General features: G+C 32.8%; 4 protein-coding genes across 14 annotated transcripts in view; 1 reads left to right on the forward strand and 3 right to left on the reverse strand.

The window, feature by feature from the left end:
* LOC122571660 (CCR4-NOT transcription complex subunit 6-like) overlaps window positions 1-2,819 on the reverse strand; it is a 925,145-nt gene extending 922,326 nt beyond the window's left edge. For all 8 annotated transcript variants that reach the window (XM_043735708.1, XM_043735714.1, XM_043735715.1 and 5 more), the window contains exons 1-3: window positions 2,671-2,819; window positions 1,277-1,592; window positions 985-1,160 (exon numbers count right to left, since the gene is read on the reverse strand). In XM_043735708.1, coding sequence (XP_043591643.1) covers window positions 985-1,160; window positions 1,277-1,584 — 484 coding nt within the window. In that variant the 5' untranslated portion in view covers window positions 1,585-1,592; window positions 2,671-2,819. The remainder of the gene's footprint in view (window positions 1-984; window positions 1,161-1,276; window positions 1,593-2,670) is intronic.
* A 281-nt stretch (window positions 2,820-3,100) lies between these two features.
* LOC122571556 lies at window positions 3,101-8,304 on the forward strand. The gene is made up of 5 exons (XM_043735468.1): window positions 3,101-3,339; window positions 3,421-5,385; window positions 5,475-5,683; window positions 5,750-5,878; window positions 5,973-8,304. The coding sequence occupies exons 1-5, from the start codon at window positions 3,318-3,320 to the stop codon at window positions 7,863-7,865; spliced, it is 4,218 nt and encodes a 1,405-aa protein (XP_043591403.1). The 5' UTR covers window positions 3,101-3,317; the 3' UTR covers window positions 7,866-8,304.
* A 190-nt stretch (window positions 8,305-8,494) lies between these two features.
* LOC122571558 (U1 small nuclear ribonucleoprotein C) lies at window positions 8,495-9,378 on the reverse strand. The gene has a single exon (XM_043735473.1). It carries the CDS (start codon window positions 9,223-9,225, stop codon window positions 8,713-8,715), a length of 513 nt encoding a protein of 170 aa, XP_043591408.1. The 5' UTR covers window positions 9,226-9,378; the 3' UTR covers window positions 8,495-8,712.
* Window positions 9,379-9,553: 175 nt separating this feature from the next.
* LOC122571557 (ATP-dependent DNA helicase PIF1) lies at window positions 9,554-11,995 on the reverse strand. 4 transcript variants are annotated; one of them, XM_043735470.1, is made up of 3 exons: window positions 11,945-11,995; window positions 11,649-11,870; window positions 9,554-11,546 (listed from the first exon to the last, which is right to left on the reverse strand). In XM_043735470.1, exons 1-3 carry the CDS (start codon window positions 11,955-11,957, stop codon window positions 10,021-10,023), a joined length of 1,761 nt encoding a protein of 586 aa, XP_043591405.1. In that variant the 5' UTR covers window positions 11,958-11,995; the 3' UTR covers window positions 9,554-10,020. The 4 variants fall into 4 exon arrangements, with proteins under 4 accessions (XP_043591405.1, XP_043591407.1, XP_043591406.1 ...); XM_043735472.1 differs by having other exon boundaries at window positions 9,554-11,090; window positions 11,247-11,870; XM_043735471.1 differs by having other exon boundaries at window positions 9,554-11,090; window positions 11,217-11,870.
* Window positions 11,996-19,012: the final 7,017 nt, after the last annotated feature.

Below are 19,012 nucleotides of genomic sequence, written 5' to 3' on the forward strand. Positions count from 1 at the left end.
TCATAAATCAATGATTAATACGATTAATAATCGCCACTTGAAGAGGTTGGTAGAATATTAGGTACTAGAACGATGAAGAAACGAAATAGAAATGTCTAAAAAAGATAAATAAGAATTACAATAAACTTTCGAGAAACTTATTATAGAAAATATATAACTTTCTAAGTTCGAATGTTACTTACTGTGCACTGACGTTCCATTACGATTTTGATATAAAGTCAATGGGATATCTTATCACGATTATAAAAGTTTTAGTATTGTTTGTTACAACTAGTGAAATAATACAGAGAGAAAACAGATCGATTAATTATGCCGAAATTAAAATTTGAATCTTTTATTTAGACTTCTCAGCTATTAATTAAAATAATTTATTTGGATTATTGTGATTGGCAATCTCTTTTGCTCAATTTTCATTCTTCTTTATTATATCTTTTAAAAATATTAATATTCTTATTGAATAAACTATAACCATTTTGTTTGCATAGAATTGATAAAAGATTGTATTAACACTAACATGTTAAGTATGTATATACTTAATTCGTACATTTGTCGTTTAACGGGTGAAATTTTCATTATACTTAGAAAATATTTGCAATTATTATACCTCAACAACGATATGTTATATTTGAAAAAAGTTTCTTCAATGTTTTGTATAAAAATGTTGTTATGGAAAAGCAAAAGGTAACTCGAAATTAGCAAGTTACATAGGAAGTAGACATATACAGCCATCTGGTGGCGCATTACTCAAATACATATAACAACTGTTAATATCGATCAACGATGACCCTAGTTGGCATGTCATCGTCATTATTTATCATTGCATGCTAATAGCAAATAAACAAATACAAATTAACATATATTACGTTATTATATTACATTATATATAAATATTATATTAATGAAAACAAAATTAACTAATGATATTAAGCTCCTCTACAAGATTAAATATGATTCATTAAATAAACGATTGTTTTGATCACACACCTTGTAAATTGTCCAGCATATATGACAGCAGCTTGTGAGTCCCAGATGGTTCTCCATATAACGCCATTATTTCCTTGCTAAGTGGATTTCCCTGTAGTCCTAGCACTTGTAATTGGAACAATTTTCCTAGTTCATATGGTAACACTCGGAGGTAATTTTGGTTTAACAATAATTCTCTGAAATATAAACAAAACATCAAAATAAGATACATAAAAAATTTAATATGCGTTCAATTAATAATTCACGTTATCTTTTTATTAGATAATGGATATAAATGCAAATACGATCATACCTGAGGTAGATGAGGTCCCCCAGTTCAGCTGGCAAACTCCGTAATTTATTGCTACTGAGATCTAAAGCACGTAAGTTGACTAAACGTCCGATCTCAGATGGTATCCTTTGTAAACTATTATCATTGAGATACAAAGCCGTTAGATGAGTCAATTGCCATAAATTTGGGCTTAAATTTCTTATACTGCCTGTTATCTCCAATTCTGGCCAATACGATTTCTTTCCAGAGTTTGCATCCTCCGTAGACATAAAAGTATGTGTACGACGTGGGTTGGAGTTTTCATACTTGTCTTTATGATTGCGAGACATGTTAAATCCTACACAAATATTGGAATAACATTTAAAACTATTAAACATTACAATTACGTAGCTATAAAACATACAAATTATATTAAACGATAGAGAATTAAATATTCACATCAATGAAAATATTATATAGACAAATATTTTTTTAATACTTCTCAATGTGACATACAAATGTTACATAATATATCAAATACAACAATTTACATACATAAAAATCTTAATTTATTTGCAATTGCTAATAACAGAGTAATTTATTCATTTGTATGTAGGTTAATTAACCCAAAATAAAAAATATACAGTATGAGGAATCTTTTGTAAAAATTTAAGTAAAATATAATATGTTATACAATAATGTGGTTGTATTATCAACTGCGTGTAATGTTTATCATATCAATTATGGAATTCTCCATTTTATATTGTGCTTGATTTATTCTTAAAATTGTAAACATTGTAACAGATATTCCTCAATATCTCATTGATATTATATATGTTCAAAAGAAATAAGCTTTTAAATACAGAAAAATTAATTTGGAGTAAAACATAAAACCATTTGACATACAATCTTATTTCATCTTTCTTAACACACATATGCAATATTTTATTACCTAAAATATTACATTACTTTAATGAAAGACAAAGTATTGTGTATGTTCTTTGTTTTGCTGATACTATACGAATAGAACTACAACATATTTTTGGAAAAGATACAGACTTTTTCATATTTATAACTAAATACTTTATATTATTAAGAGAGAATTTATTCAATTAAGAATGCATCATTCATAAATTCTATGAAAGTAAATTCATAACCTATGAAGTAAAAATGTTCATTTCTGAATGCTTAATACCCGAAACATAACCTCATTACATTTTACGAACGTAATGATCAAAAGATCTATAAGAAATGCTAATATAATTTTTTGATAATACTTCAAAAAGCAGTTTATTTTTTAATGTGGACAATCTTTCATCTCTACACAGTTCATATGCTCTGTACGACAAGTTTCCGCACTAACATACATTTCTCTAACCGGATAGTTTCCCTACCTTTGAAATTTAATACGAAACCCGAAGGAAACTGTTACGCACCTTCATCTACCTCTTAGCACACACAAAACGCACGATGTGTTGATACCGAATGAAAATTTACGCGTAAACAAAACTACCTTGACAAACACAAATCCTCCATTTATCAACTGCACTGATCGCAAACTATAAGTGACCGTGATTGGTCGTGTTACCGCCGAATCTTCCCGAAGCAGCCGACACCAAACGATCGCCTTAAATTAAAATTTTACTAAAACAGAAAATGTCTAGGGACTTTAGAAATTAACTATATATACAATTGCTTTCATTTATAAGATAAGATAGAATAAATAATCTTATATTAGCATTTATATAAAGAATAAATTTCAAGTTTCGATTATTAAAGCATGCTTTCATTATATATTATATATATATATATATATCTACTATAGGCGCTCTCTATAGGAAGTAGTAAAGTACTATTTCAAGTACTGTAAACTATGAACTTCATCTTTTTAGTAGGAGGTAGTAGGTAGATTTTACGCAAAAAATAAGTTAAGTATAAATGTTACGGAATATAAACACGTGTGTTTTTGTTAACAATGCATAAATCCTTTCTTTAAGATATCAATGATTTCATCTCATACCTATTGCAAAATATACTTTTACTTAGTATAAAACTTTCGTACTATCCAAGCATATAAATAAAGATGGAATACAATGTCTTTCGAGGTGAGAATATTTTCTGATGTAACCTCTATTACTTTCACTTAATAATCGAAGAATTTTAATAAATTGATTTGAATTTGGCAGATTATTGTAAGGCCGAAAACAGTGAAGATGAAGAAATGAATCATGATCTACAATCACGGTTGTATGCTGAAATTTATTATACTTCAAATGATGTAGAGAATGTGGATAAAAAATCGAATGTTAAATTAGAAACCATTGATACAGCCGATAACAAACTTCGTACAGATGCAAATACTAGTAAAGTTTACGGTTTTAATGATACTCCTAGAAAGAATGATGCTGCTGGAAGTTGTAGCGAAACTTATATAAAAAACGAATCAGGAAATAATTCAACATCAATGGAAGATGATAGTAAACCAGATATTACTTCTATTTGCATTAAAAGTACAACTGAAACGTTATCTAAAGATATAACTAACAGAATCCCCAATGTACCTTATGTGAAAACGTTAAAAGAAACTGAAGAAAATATTGAGTCTGCAAAGAACAACACACAATTAACATGTCATAATGTAGAATATGGTAAAAGCAATTCAAATAATAATACCACTTACATTGTTGAAAATAATGTAAAACCAGAAATAAAAGATGAAAATGAAGAAAAGTTAGAAACCGTACAATGTATAAATAATGAGACAACTGCAAATCAATTTACTCATCCAAATTCTACAAAACATGATGATGATAAGAACAATGAAAAATATCAGAGAATTGTGTGTAATGAAAAAAGCAATGATAACATTCTGAAAAAATATGAATTTTCTAAATCATTTATCAATAAACTATATCTAGAAAAATACGAAAAGTTAAAAAAGAAACTACAAGAAATGGAAGAAGAAAAAGAAAGAAGTTTAAAAGAAAAAGAACAGAGAAAAATAAATATCAAAGAAAATCAGCAGAGGCAAGTCATTATTGAATATGATTCACATAGCACAAAATCTTTATATGAAACAGAAACAGATACGAAATACGAGATACTTTGTAGAACTGACAAACTGCAAAAACCCATCAATTATTGCGAAGAAATAACAGTGTTAACATCAGACACAGAAAGTGATTCTGAAGAATCCATTTTAGAAGTACCGATTCCTCCAAAACCTCAACCACCTATCATAAATTTACAGGACTCAGATGAAAATTCTGAAACAAGTAGTAACAGCGATACAGATGAAGAATCTTCATTCGTTATAAGAAAGAAAAATAATTTGATAGAAAATGTTAAAAAGAAAGATTCTATAATTGATCAAGAATCAGATAGCTCTACCTCAGTTATAGATTGTACTAATGATGAATCAGCAACAGAAGATATAATGTTAAACTGTACAGAAATACAGAAAGGTGCATCAAGTATAAAAGAAATAATAGAAATGAATAAAAAGGCTCAATCAGATCAATATAATAATAAAGGCAAAAGCTTTTGTGAAAAAAATAAGTCTATTGTAAGAAATGAAATTCATACTAAAGATCTTACTAGGCCTGACATGTTATTTAACAATGATAAACACAATACATTTGAATTTCAATTTCCATTAAAAACAGTTAACGATAAAGATGTTATATATGAAAGAGACAAAAGTGAATCAGATAACTTTGCAGACGATGTAATGGTATCAGATTTCCTTAATTCTGAAGAACTAACTTCAAATAGAAACAATAATTATTTTGTAGAAGATGTAATGGTATCAAATTTCGTTAATTCTGAAGAGTTGACTACAAATAAAGAAAGTCATCTTGAAAAAGATGTAATGATGTCAAATGTTCTTCATTCTAAAGAACTGACTCCAAATAAGAAAAGGCATTATGATGATGATAATGAACCTTCTACAAGTGTAAAACAAAGGAGAAATACAGATAGTGGATTTAAATGTTCCAAAGAAAATTTTGAACAACATAATAGTAATGATAAGAGTAATCGAGATTGGGAAGAATATTTCTTTCGCCCTATGTCGGAGAAACTTAAAGCTTTCTATGAATCTCAAGGACAAGAAAATTTTGATATAAAGGAAATTCAGAGTAAAATGTCGAGTATGTCATTGAAAATTATTGTAGTCCTATTTTCTTCGTATTTATAAATTTATTATTTTTAAATATTTTTTATTGTAAATAAATTATAGAGGATCCAAGACTTTGGGCTATTTTAGATGAAGACCTGATGCCTGATTTGTTCAAACATCAGAGATACTGGTACATGAAATGTACTAATTGCTACCGACATGGTCATCAAAGACATAATTGTACAGAGCCATATAAACCTATTCGATGTCATATGTGTGGTGCACAAGGACATACAGAAACTCGATGCCCTCAGAAAATGTGCCTCACGGTTCGTAAATATATCATAAAAATATATTATGTAATAACTGTATAGTAATATGTTAATTTTTTACAGTGTGGTAAAAAGCAAGGTACATTTAGGAAAACTTGTGAGGCTTGTCGCATACTGTATTGTAACATGTGTAATGCTGTAGGACATAAATCAACTGAATGTCCAGATCTCTGGAGAAGGTTTCATCAAACAGTGAGTTTGTTGTTACATACAGTATAAATATTTTATGAAATTATGCACAATTTAAATATAAAAAGTAATTTTACTTGATTTTGTTTAATTTTAGACACGAACATCTGAGATAAATATACCAGAGAACTTATCTGAAGTTATGAAACCTGCGGATTTACTTTACTGTTGTAATTGCACCAAACGAGGACATGATTCTTCTACATGCAACGAGTATCGCTGGTCACAGCATTTCCCAACACCAGCTTTTGTATCAAATTATACAAGTGAATTACAGTACGAATATTCTGCTTGTGAAAATACTAATGAAGATGTAATACCATTAACTAAATTAAAAAAGAAAGGTGTGACATTTCTTCCAGATGAGGTTGATTTAGACAGTTCTGGTATCGTATATTCATATGGAACATATTATACAAAAATGCCCAATGGCGAAGAAGCTAAACGGAAACTTTTGACTCTTGATATTCATCCTTCTCACATAGCAGGTCTTTTAAAGGGTCGCATTTCTCCAATTTTTTTGGATGAATTAACAAAAATAATTAAATTTGAAATTAAAATATATTACAATATAGATAACGAATTAATGATAAGAGTTCGATCTGCAATACATCTGCCTCAACATATATTGGAACTTTTCCTTTATTGGCTTAAACTACATGATGAGGATAAACTCCTGGATATTACTATAAGTCTTCCCCGTAGAACAAAACAATTGCAAAAACTTTTGGCGAAAAAACTACATGAGTTCGAACAGAATTTAGTAGATCCAAACTATATTTGTAGTCAAATAGAGGAGCTAAAAACATCGATGACTACTATTAAAGACCTCGCAGTATCATTTTCTGTTGCAAAGAAGATCATAGACTATCGAGGCGATCTGATGAAAGTGTACCAGTCAAAACCTAATCATACTCATCTAGTAAAGAGATTAAAAAGAGCCATGAAACATCTGAAAAAGATTTCAGGCACTGAAGTGTACATGTCACATTATTTGAATATTATTGTTCTTTACAATAAAATTTTTGTACCTCGTAGATTAACAGATATCGAATTAAAACGTTTTCTTGCAAGATATTACAAAACAAGCGTGAAAACAAAAGATGGAAAGAAGAATGAAGCTAAGAAATTAAAGAAGAATGAAGCTAAGAAACTAAAGAAGAACAAACTTACACCTTATGAAGAATTAATAGGAAGTTTACGAGAATATAATAAGAAAGAGAATACCATAAACAAAAGTGATGCATGTTCATCAAAAGATATTGAAGCACAAACTATACAAATACCTAGCTTTGTATCCATTGAACATATTCCAACAAATAATATTATCCAATCTAATGACCAAGACGTAACATGTAATGCAAAAAACGTTTTTACTGAAACACACACTGCAGAAAAGAATGTTACCAAATTTACTGATGATACTGCACAATCATCACATAATCAGGATATTTCAAGTAATCAAATGACAGATCCTATACAAAACTCAAATGTAGTTACTATACCTTTTCAAAAATCTACACATAACAATGTATCATCAAGGACAACTAAAAATGTACCTTGTGCCAAAATAAAACCCTCAGGGAATAACAAAGAAAAGCATTCAGGAACAGAAAATAGTAATAATAAAGAAGCAAAAACAAATAACTTACAGGAACAAAATAACATAATTAATTCTGAAATAAGTGTTACAAAAAAGAAAAAATCTAAAAAAGCAAAAAAAGCAAAACTAGATCTTGAAAACAGTTTAGAAATTATAGAAAATCAAGAAATTGGAACTGACACATTTTTAGAAAATAAAGCTAGTGAAATTATAAATGAAGCTCTGGAATTTAATTTGCCATATATGAATAAAGCTGTTGGAGAAATTAGAAAAAGAATAAATGATAAAAACCTTAAACAAGAGCATATTGATACTTTACTAAGACTAATAAATTTGGAAAAAGATCACAGGAAATATGTAAGTTCATTTTATAATTATTTACAATGAATTTTATTTTTTAAAATACGATGTTAGTTATATGTTATTATTAAATGAATAAAATAAAAATCTATTAGTATTTTTAAAACACTACACTTATTAAAATTTTTGTCCAAAAACATTTTTTATAAAGTTATAAGAGAACTAAATAATATAGTCTACTTTTAAGTAATAATTTTTATATAAAACCATATACATGTACAGAATAGTGCTACACAGTATATAATTATAGTGTAAATGTATTTCTATTTAAATTAATACTTTGTATGTAGGTAGCTTTTATTAAAGACTGTTGACTTTCGTAGGTGTCTCGCATACAGTCATGTTAAAGTAATTTTAAGTTTCAAATTTGTATATCTAGATGATAAACATGAAACAGATCAAATATCATGTTTATTACAAAACTAATATATACAAATTATCTTTGCTTATTTCTTTGTAAATAAAAAGAAATTGTTTTCAAGCAAAATGAAACACGTATTTTATATTTCTTATCCTGTACATATTTATTTCCTAAAATATAATTATATTTGTATTTAAATATAAAAATTGTATTTAAATATAAAGTAAAACTCTGTATTTAGAGTTTTACTCTGATTGATCAGTTATTATATTAAGTATAAAAATAACACTGAGTATTGAATTTTTTCAATTTATTTTTGCTCTTAAGAAAAAAATGTATGATTTGTCCTGTATTCCAACATTCTGAAAATATCTTGTATCGTAGAATGAAATTTATATTTTAGTACATTATGTTCATATGTACATGTTGGTATTATACTGGTAAGATATGATTAATGAGTCATTTATGTCAATATAACTAAGTCAATGGTATGAATTATATATATTCTCTTCATTATTTCTTCATCGGTGGAGGTCCTCCCATAGGTGGTGGTGGTCCGTTCATTGGTGGCCTCATTGGACCCATAGGTCCCATAGGACCCATCATTGGTCCCATTGGCCCCATAGGTCCCATCATAGGTGGCCTCATACCCATCATTGGTGGCATTGGCCCATGTGGTCCCATCATCATTGGGCCTCCTGGACCCATAGGGCTGCCAGGATGCATCCCTGGGGGTGGCATCATACCTGGAGGACCCTGAGGTGGTACTCCAGGACGTGGTCCAAGATTTGGAGGTGGTGGAATTGCTGCTCCTTTGTTTGCCGCGAAAGGGTTAGATGCGATTTTTCCGGCTTTAAATGCCGCCGTTGTTGCATCGATTAGGTGTTGTGCTTGTTCCTCCATCCATTTCTGATAGAAGTATTTTACATTATCCTTGTGTTTACGGCCCTGACAATGAGTTTTTCGTACACTCGGCGAATCATGCGTTAGATACGTGTCACAATAATCACAGTAATATTTTGGCATTGTTTTTCCAACTGTACAACGTAGGAACGTGTATTACTTATAATACGTTGCACAATTTCTTTGTAATTGTATGAATTTCTCTCACAACTGAATGTTAATACTTTATTACAGGTTATGTACGCGCGTACCTATTATTAAACTTTGACTACAACCTTCGGCTACAATCAGAATGGACAAGTTAGTCGAAAAATTAAAACTCTATTAAACTCCCTCTGTTGGCGTATAGGGTAAACTCAAGTTCGACGTTCTGTTGTACTCGCATTAATTTATTAATTTCATTTAAAATAAAATTATCTATAAATTCTATAATCTTATGATAAAGGAATAAAAAGAAATGTTTACATAATATTTTTTAAATAAATCTTGCTAGCTTATTTTTATAAAATAAAATTTTTATGCTAATAAAATTTATGTACATTACTATATAACAGTTTTCTAATTATTTCAAAATTTTGGTCATAATAGTCTTAACCACAAATACATTAATCTAAAAAATCAATTCACGAAACTGTGCGTTATTGTATTAATATACACATTATAATTATATAGACAAATTTTAATAGATCCATAGTTTCAATTATCTAAACAACTTTTTATTATCTCTTCTACAACCTTACCTCCTATACAAAATTTTAATAGAACTAAATAGATACATAATTTTGTATGCAGATTTGATAAAGTCTTCGTTTACAATTTTATCATCTAATTACGTATGCTATTTGCTTATGTATGTATTTGCCATCGGAAGCAGAATATAACACTCTTCTAATTGTCTGGATATCTTAAATAACCGAATCATATCTTTTGCTTCTTTCCTAAAGGAATCATTTCCATTTCTTGTATATTTCTCCTAAATTTTTTATAAAACAAAAGAACATCTGAATGAGCCCATACTTGTTGTTTATTAAAATCTAAAACTCTTAAAGATTGCAAACTTTGTGCCCTTGAAAGCGCTACATACGACTGGCCAGCATCAAAGACTCTTGCAAGACACATTTCAACACAATCTAAAGTTAAACCTTGACTTTTATGAATGGAAAAAGCCCATGCTAATTTTAATGGAACTTGTATCCTATGAACAATACTCCCAGTACTTGTTTTCAAATTCCATTTTTCTAGCTTTGCATGATATTGAACACCAGATTTAAATTGAACTACAGGTATATTCTCTACAAATTTAATAACTACCCCCCTTGCACCATTCACTAAACCATTAGTAACATTTATATTTTTTAACAGCATTACTTGAGCACCTATTTTTAATACTAATTTATCAGGAACAGCCAACTGCTGATTCAATGTGGCAGTCATTGCTGAATCAGAGTCTTGGGCCATATAAGTTTTTGATTCATCTTTCAACTCATCCAGTTGAAATTGATTAATTTCTTCAGCTTCATTAACATGAGAACAAAGTCTGGTTGCTAAAATGCCATTACTTTCTATTTTCTGTTTAGCCGTTGCTTTAAGTTTTTCTGCAGTGTCATCCGTCACTCTACCTATCCTAATATTATTTAAAATCTTAATAAATTCAGGATCCGTTTGTCTATGAACAGTTTGTAATTCATAATTAAAATGTACACATTTTTTCCATGCGTTACTTTGAAAACAAAACTTAGCTTTGTTTTCTTTTGAAACTGGTGGTAATTGAAAAAAATCCCCGCACAATATCAATTGTATTCCACCAAATGGTCTTTCATTTCTACGAATATGTCTAGCTACAGCTTCAATCTTATCAAAATAGTCTCCATCTACCATAGAAATTTCGTCTATAATCAGATGTTTTGTTCTTCTCCATGAAATAGCAGCAGAATTGCGAGAAGCCATTTGAAAGCATCTATCTAAATTCGCGGTTCCTAGTCCGATTCCTGCGAATTGATGCAAAGTTATTCCACCTATGTGACATGCCGCTACTCCTGTGCTCGCTGTAGCCATCGTGACATCAGGCGGGAGAGCCGCTATTATTTTTTTCAATAAAAACGACTTTCCAGTACCTGCGCTGCCAGTAAAAAACACATTTTTACCACTAAGTACCGCATTTAAAACTTTACTTTGTTCTTCCGTAATCTGTCCTACAGTTGGATTTTCGTACAGTTTTTTCGCAGTAGACGATTTCAGTGCACTTTCATCCGACCGTTTTCTTTTTTTAGCAGCGCTAGGGGATGGTGTCGTAATCGTTGCACGCGATACAGCAATAGCCTTTTCTTTAGCTTTATTTATTTCAGTACTTGTAACAGGACTAATTTCTTCATGGTGACCGAGCTTATTAGAAAGTAGTCTCTCCTTTAATGGATTTTTTACTGCTTGATCCGATTGACTTGACACTTTAATGTATAACGTTTTCAAAAAATTAATTAACTGCGATGTCGGTGCGTTGGATAAAAACAATGTACAATTTTCTTCTTTGAACTTGATAGAAGCTTTACCTTCAGTCATAAACTTATTGAAAACAGATATAGATCTCAGCGATAACTTCGTCAATAAATTTCCCTTTTCTGCACGCACTTCGATAAAAATTTCACGAAGATTATTTCTGATTAAACGTAAAGTTACTGTTCGATGATTTGTTTTCCTCAAAATCGAACCTTGTGAGTTAGTCTTTTCGATTGTAACGGAACACGTCACTGAATAACTATCTTGATCCATTTCTGCTTATGAAAATAAATTGATTAAATTTAGAAGGAAAATTAGTTGATCAGATGTTAGATACGATATTTAAGACCTTCTCGATTCATTGAAAACAAGATAATTACAAACTTTTCATACAAGAATATACTGCGCTAAACAACTATGTATGTATTATTCATATCCCCTGACGCCATGATCAACTGATTTGGCGCGATATTTACGCGCCATATCCTAGGGACATTTTTTACTCTTCAAAGATAGTTCTTCACTGTAAATGATTGGTCGTTACCACGGTCATATGTTCCGCTGCGATATCGCGTCGTCTATGTGGATTAGATCTAAATGTACTTGCTATTATGTTTATCTAATTAATTGCGAATTATCGGCTATGATTGGGTATGAGTAAATAATCAGCAGGAGGTTATTCTAAATGCGAAAATAAGTAAAAAGTGTTGAATAAAACTTTTTCACAAAATGTTTTGTTTTCGGGAGAAATAAATTTGGAAATTAATTTATAAACTGAAAAATTATATTTCATATTTTTTCATCTCCCGCGTCTTTAACTTTTGCATGTATGTGGGTTGAATAAAATGAGTTTTAGGAGGAAGCTTGAAATACTAACACTTTCTGAAAAGGTGAATGTAATTGTGCCTTCGTATGAAGCTTCTATATGTTGAATTTTCCTTTGTTAAACGTCTTTTACCCGGAGATTTTGATAAGTCGAAGCCTCTGTAACTCGAAGATTTCAGCTCTTCTCTTGAGATTAAAGTTACCGATATTCGGTTGTATTCATATTGGACCTCCCGCGATCGCGCTTCTGAAAGTCACGAATGCTATAGTTATACTTGCAGGATGCCGAGGTATAGATAACTCAGAGCCACTCGAGCTCACGGTGCTCCGTAGTACGTGGAAAGTGATAAACTACTAGAGATGTGGGCTACTAGTGGGCCTTCATGAGGTCTTGAAAAAAATTTCTCACGAGGTAATCTCGTGCTAGCTCGAGCTAAATGGGTCTTCGAGGTACTTGAACTTGGCTTCAGTGGTGTAATTTAATTTTTTAAGCGACTGGACCAATTTAGCCTGCAATGAAAACGATTCCATATAAATGCATTGAAACAAATGTCTTTGGATTGGGTTTGCTTGTCAGTGAATTTTCAGCTTTAAAGTCTTTTAGAAGAACGTGGCTACGGAGTAAGGAGACTGATGGATCCTCTGGCAAGAGGACTGACAATGACAGCAAGTCGAAAAACTCAGCACTTACTCCAGTACAGCTAAAAAAATTCACCAAATGTCCAAATTGGATAAATTGTGAATTGAAATTATTAAATAAAAAAAAAACTTACTCCAGAGCATTCCCGAAATTGAGATCACCGAAGATTGATATACGTACAATATTTTCTCCATAATTGATCGAAAATCGGGACTCCTTGGTGATGGGTTACATATCGTGTACAGGACTCGATTGTATAATGTATACAACATTTTGCCGAATTTAAAGAAAAGCAGCGCGAGTAAAAGAGAAAGGGTTCCGAGAGTCGACTGGATGAAAAGAAACATATCGGTTGGACGATGTTAATGCAACAACGGAACTTTTTTATTTTCTATGCTTATTGAATAAAACTTTTACCAATGTAATCCTGGGTTTTTTTTCTGATTAGAACAAGGATTAAACGCGGTATAATTTGAAACATGTTTGCTTATTTAGTGATATTAACTTATTCTCTTTCGTCTATTATAAATACGTGTAAACGTGATTTAAATTACATCGTGTTTGGACTCATTTTAACGAGAAAAATCTCATAAATACGGTAGTAAAATTTTAATTTAAAAAAATTCAGAAATAAGAAGGTTTCATTATTGTCTCATAAATAATTAGTATTTTTTCATGAACGATTGAATTCGGATCAGATTACATTACTTAGCCCCTTGGGGATGATAACCGATCAATTATGGGAAACATAGTGATAATCAGTTGTAAAGAAAATATTGTATTATCTATGTTGAAGTGGTCACCACTTCTAAGGAAACTCTACATCTGGTCTTTTTAGTTTTCTCAAGCACTGAAGCCATCGACAGCGTATAGACAATAGACTGGGACGAAGGCAGACCATAGATAGTTGACAAGCGACGATGGTGTAACATCAATCCACATCAGAGACCACACATCGCGGGCAAGATGGTAGCCAGATGTCTACATATCCTTGGCGCGTACCCTCAATAGTCTTAAGGACCCACCATGGTTCCTGGCATTTTCATAGTTAACAAGTTAAATAAGTCATAGTTAAACAAGTATCTTTTATTTTAAGTGCCCCTTTACATGTATTGTGTACTACGGGTTGACACGGGAAAATTGTCATAAACAAATCCCGGGATGGTCCCGTGTCCTTAGATACACCCACCCCTAGCTTTCCTCAGACACAGTATCGTCACTAAAACTCACTTATTTTCGATCCTTAGAATAGTCAATACATCTTTACCGGTTTCTACCTTTAGACCAGTCGCGTACTTGATTTATACATACCCATCAGTGTACACTCAATTGTGAATATTAAGTGAAAAATAAAGTTTAATAAAAAATAAAGTTAATAGTTGTATTACGGCTCAACTATCTTGTTTTCATCATATAACCCTCAAGTTCACGTGACAATGGCTTCGGAGCTTTCAGTTATAGGATAACACTGCTAGCATGCGGATCGGGACCAGCTGAAATTATATTCCTGCTTGTACTTACACTTCTATATTAAAATATATTTTCTACTTTACAATTTATCCACGCGTTCCTCTGTTCATACATCTAATAACCTCAACAATCTAATATGTACTAAAATATAGTATAATACATATTTAAGATGATAATAATTAATATTATTTGACGTTAATAATAAGTAACGAGATAACAGGCATATGTAGGTAAAATTCAGACAATACAACTCAAAATAAAGAAGGCGTTAACTCCAAGTACAATGCATCGTATACGTATAATGACCATCAAAAGTCTCTGCCTACACAAAATATCACATAATATTATTTTATTAAATAACGAAATTAAAAAAGATACAAACTGGCTGCAAATAAAGAATTGTATGGAAGTATTAGATTATTGCATAATAAATATCAGATTTCAAGCTCATGTGCCGCTACATCACCTCCCTACCAGTTCTTTTTTTTTTTTTTATTTCTTTACATTCACAATTTGTCCAATTTGGACATTCCCTACCAGTGATAACGTTTTTTCTTTGTTGTACATATGATCGTACGACTTCGCTCGTCGTTTTTCGTGTGCGGTTGCGAGAGTTCGGCATCTGCGGATTTGTCGCTCGATGCGGGGTAAAGCGTCGGCCGCTTGTTGTCGTTCAACGCACGGTCACCGCAGGGTCGTAGGCCTCCGTTCTTCTTCAGCATGACGTGCGGAGGCCATGTCCATGAACTTTTTCAATGGCCGCATCACTCCTTGCTCGGTCATTGTCTCAAATCCTGTCTTCACCTGCTTGCGTCGAGGTTCGCTGAAGATGGAAGGGCTGGCCGTGGTTTTTGATATGATGTACCACGCTATGTCGTAATTTGTCTCTACCGAACGAGTGGACGAGTCGCGTGCGAAAATTCGACGAGATGTCGGTGATACGTCGACTCACCGACGATTGTTTTGCTCGATAGAGCCTCAGTCGTGTCCGTGTATCGTGTTATCGATAGGTTGCTGGTCTTATCGCTGTGGCGCCGATTTCGAGGGTCGACCAGTAACCCATAGCGGCTTAAGAAGTCCACGCCGATGATAGGCGTGTTAACATCCGCCACGGTGAAACGCCGTTTCGTGTTCGCCGTAGTGGTAGGTTCCGTTTTCACACTCTCATGGAGTTCGAGTCTGCCAGTCTCCTTATCAGCTCCTTTTTAAGGTGTTCATACTGCCCTGTCTCCGGCGGGTCGAACAATATGTCCCGGACTAGCTGCACATGCTGCGCTGTAATATTTGTGACGGCTGTCACGTCCCGCGACCCGCACGATCCGTAGCGCGAAAGTAAAATTGATAATTTTTTTCAAATCAAAGTAATTTAAAACGTTTATTTGAAACCGTGTTTACAGTATTTCAAGTGAAAGGCACTTAAAACCGCTAAAAGTTATATCTTGCGACAACTTACCTAACTATGTCTTTGTATTTACCTAATTATATTTTTATAACGATATTAAGACAATTTAAATTGTAAACAAAGTCGGCAGTTGAACAAACGTTGGGGATCTTCCCAAACATTTTCAAAAAAAAGACCCCGACGTTTTTTCATCTCCGACAGATATAAATAAGTGTAGCGACTCAGAGAAGTCAGTAATAATAATTATTATCGTTCGTCTATTGAATATATTAATTACCGTTCGTCTATCGAATATTATTAATTAATTACCGTTCGTCAACCGAATAATTACCATTGTCTATCGAAGAGTCAGTTGTTATTTTGTCTGTCGAAGAGTTAGTTATCATTTTGTCAACCGAAGAATTTTATATCCGTCAGTCTGTCAGTCAATTGTCAATATCGAAATCGAGTAAGATTTGAATAAATCATTACATATCGTAAATTTACTTTCGAACAACTTTAATCCTCTCCCGTTAGTCGAAAGTGGAACTTATTTCCAGTTGCAATAAACGTCAGTTATCGCTACCTTCTGGTCGGAAATTAAATAGAACGTAACAACGGCAGCGTGGAATTTGGTCTTGTCGCTAGTAATCCGGGCAGCTTCGAATTACGACTCTAGCATCAAGAACCATAGCGCGACGTTGTGAGGCCAGAATGGTGCTACGCGGAGTAGCGTGTTCAACGCATCTATTCGATCTTGCCCGATCGACACACGGTCGGCTCCGCTTCTACTCGCCATACTGATTGTAACACGTTCAATTTGAAATTACTTTTCGCACGTTAGTGTCACCACTTGTGGAGGATCGTTGGTTGAGTTCTTATTTAAATGATGAGATATCTTGATATTGAAAACCGTCAAATATATTTTAAAATAACAGATACAGAGAATGTTCGCTAAGATGATCGGTACAAACTGATTCGCTAAAGACTGTGTATAGATCGCTAATAAGATCGTTTTAGACTGAGACTGATAAACTGATATTGATTCGCACGACTGACTGACTTCTGGAGAACATGGTCGTCTATTTATACTGATCGATGGAATACCGGAAAATTCAAATTCATCTTTGTTTGACGGTTACATGTAGCGGCGACATTGTTTTTCCCGGAGTTTATTTATTATTACATTATGTGTGTCCTAACGATGTTGATACTCCGAGGTAAAACAACAACATGATTTGAATTGTCCTCTATTTCATGTGCCGCTACAAAGTGTCTATTGCGTGAAGTTTTTAAATTTTCCAGTCAGAAGATTCATTCCAATTAATAACTAAACATTTATTCTAGAAATCGTGCAAATAATTGATTGACATAAATATTTGAATATAAGTTGAAAATTCGTAATAACTTAAATACATATATGTAGTGTCGCGGACATAAGGCCTAGGAGTTAGTGGGTGAACCACATACAATGTCGCGAGAGCCGAGGCGTTTTTAAACTATAAACAATGTCCCGAGAGCCGAGGTGCCGATGGGCCCGTAAATGTGTCATCGGTCCTTCAAATGAATAGTTTCAAAAAAAGGTCTACGTGGCTTTGGCCACGAGCGGTCGCAGAACACGTGTGTGGTGGGTCTACGGGAAGACAAAAGACATGCGAGAGCAGGGGAGTTTGAGTTGAGAAGTCGAGGACGGTGAATCGAGAAGTCAGAGAGAATGCGAGTTGCGTTGTCGAGAGAGTGTGGTCCGTGTGAGAGAGAACGTTGGATCCGTTGTGTCGAGAGTTGTCTAGATTGTAGCGTGTTATTGCGATTAGTTCATATTAAACTACCATCGTTTTTCTGTCTATATTTGTACAATCCATTCATTGTAAATAAATTACAAATACTAGGATATAATAACATTATATTCCATTGAAGATACTACATATATATTAGTTGTGTAGTGTATAGTTTCCTTTCCATCCTATTTGCCGATGTGCCTGTATATTTCCTAATCTCAAAAAATCCTTGAATAATAATTTGATGCTTTGTATTCTAATATTTTATAGGTATTTCTTATCATATCGTCTAATACTTCTACCAAGAAAGCAGAGTTAGTTAGTAATTGTAAATTCAAAAAATCATTATGAATTACGCTATTCCATAAATAATACCATGTCGACATATGCATGTAGCCTTGAAAATCCTAACATGTAAATACTTTATCGTATTCATTAACTCTTAGAGTGCTGAATACTCGGAGCCTATGCCATCCGTACGGACGGCACGCTGCCAGCGCTGACGATCGCTGTGGACTGAATACTTTTTCGCTATACTGAACTCTGTTGATTGACTATTCAAAGCGCAAATCGTAATAAGTTTTCCCTGAAACTATGTTCTCAAAGACTATCAACATTTTAATGTCTTATAGCATTTTACAGTGATCGAAATAAATAAAAGTCTATCGGTACTAACAATAAATAATTTCTAATTTAACTAGTTTAACTAATTTCAAACTGTGATCCCGAAGGAGATGATGCGGAGCATGCGTTATTCCACTGCTCTAGGTGGATATACAAGAGAACAGAATTGGAGAATTACGTTGGCACACCACTGTTAACCGTGAATTTAATCGAGGTGGTGACCAGGAAGGAGGAGAATTGGACGAGGTTCCAGGGATTATGCAGGGAAATCATGCAAGCGAGACAAGTATAGGAAAGGAACGTTGAGAGGAGAAGAAGACCTGCCTGAAAAGAGGTAGATTAAATGAGGGGTACACACCTAAGGCCAACCCTGAAGTAATGCCGAAAGGCGGTTCCGGGGTCGGTACTTGTACCATAAGAGGAGTGGATAGAAGAGAGCATTTTAGTGGATATGGCGTACCACTTACCGAGTTCCACATAACCCAGTGACACGGATTACTCAGGCTCATCAATGAAATAGTACTAGCATTAGAAAACAAACAATACTGTACAGCTCTCTTTATGGACATCGAGAAAGCATTTGACAAAATAAACCATGAAAGTCTGCTACAAACAATCAGAAAACAATTCCCGGAGCAAATATACCAATTAATAAAATCCTACTTAAACAGCAGAACCTTCGTAATAAAAATCAAGGAC

This window comes from Bombus pyrosoma, linkage group LG10 (assembly GCF_014825855.1).
Source record: "Bombus pyrosoma isolate SC7728 linkage group LG10, ASM1482585v1, whole genome shotgun sequence".
Classification (NCBI taxonomy): domain Eukaryota; kingdom Metazoa; phylum Arthropoda; class Insecta; order Hymenoptera; family Apidae; genus Bombus; species Bombus pyrosoma.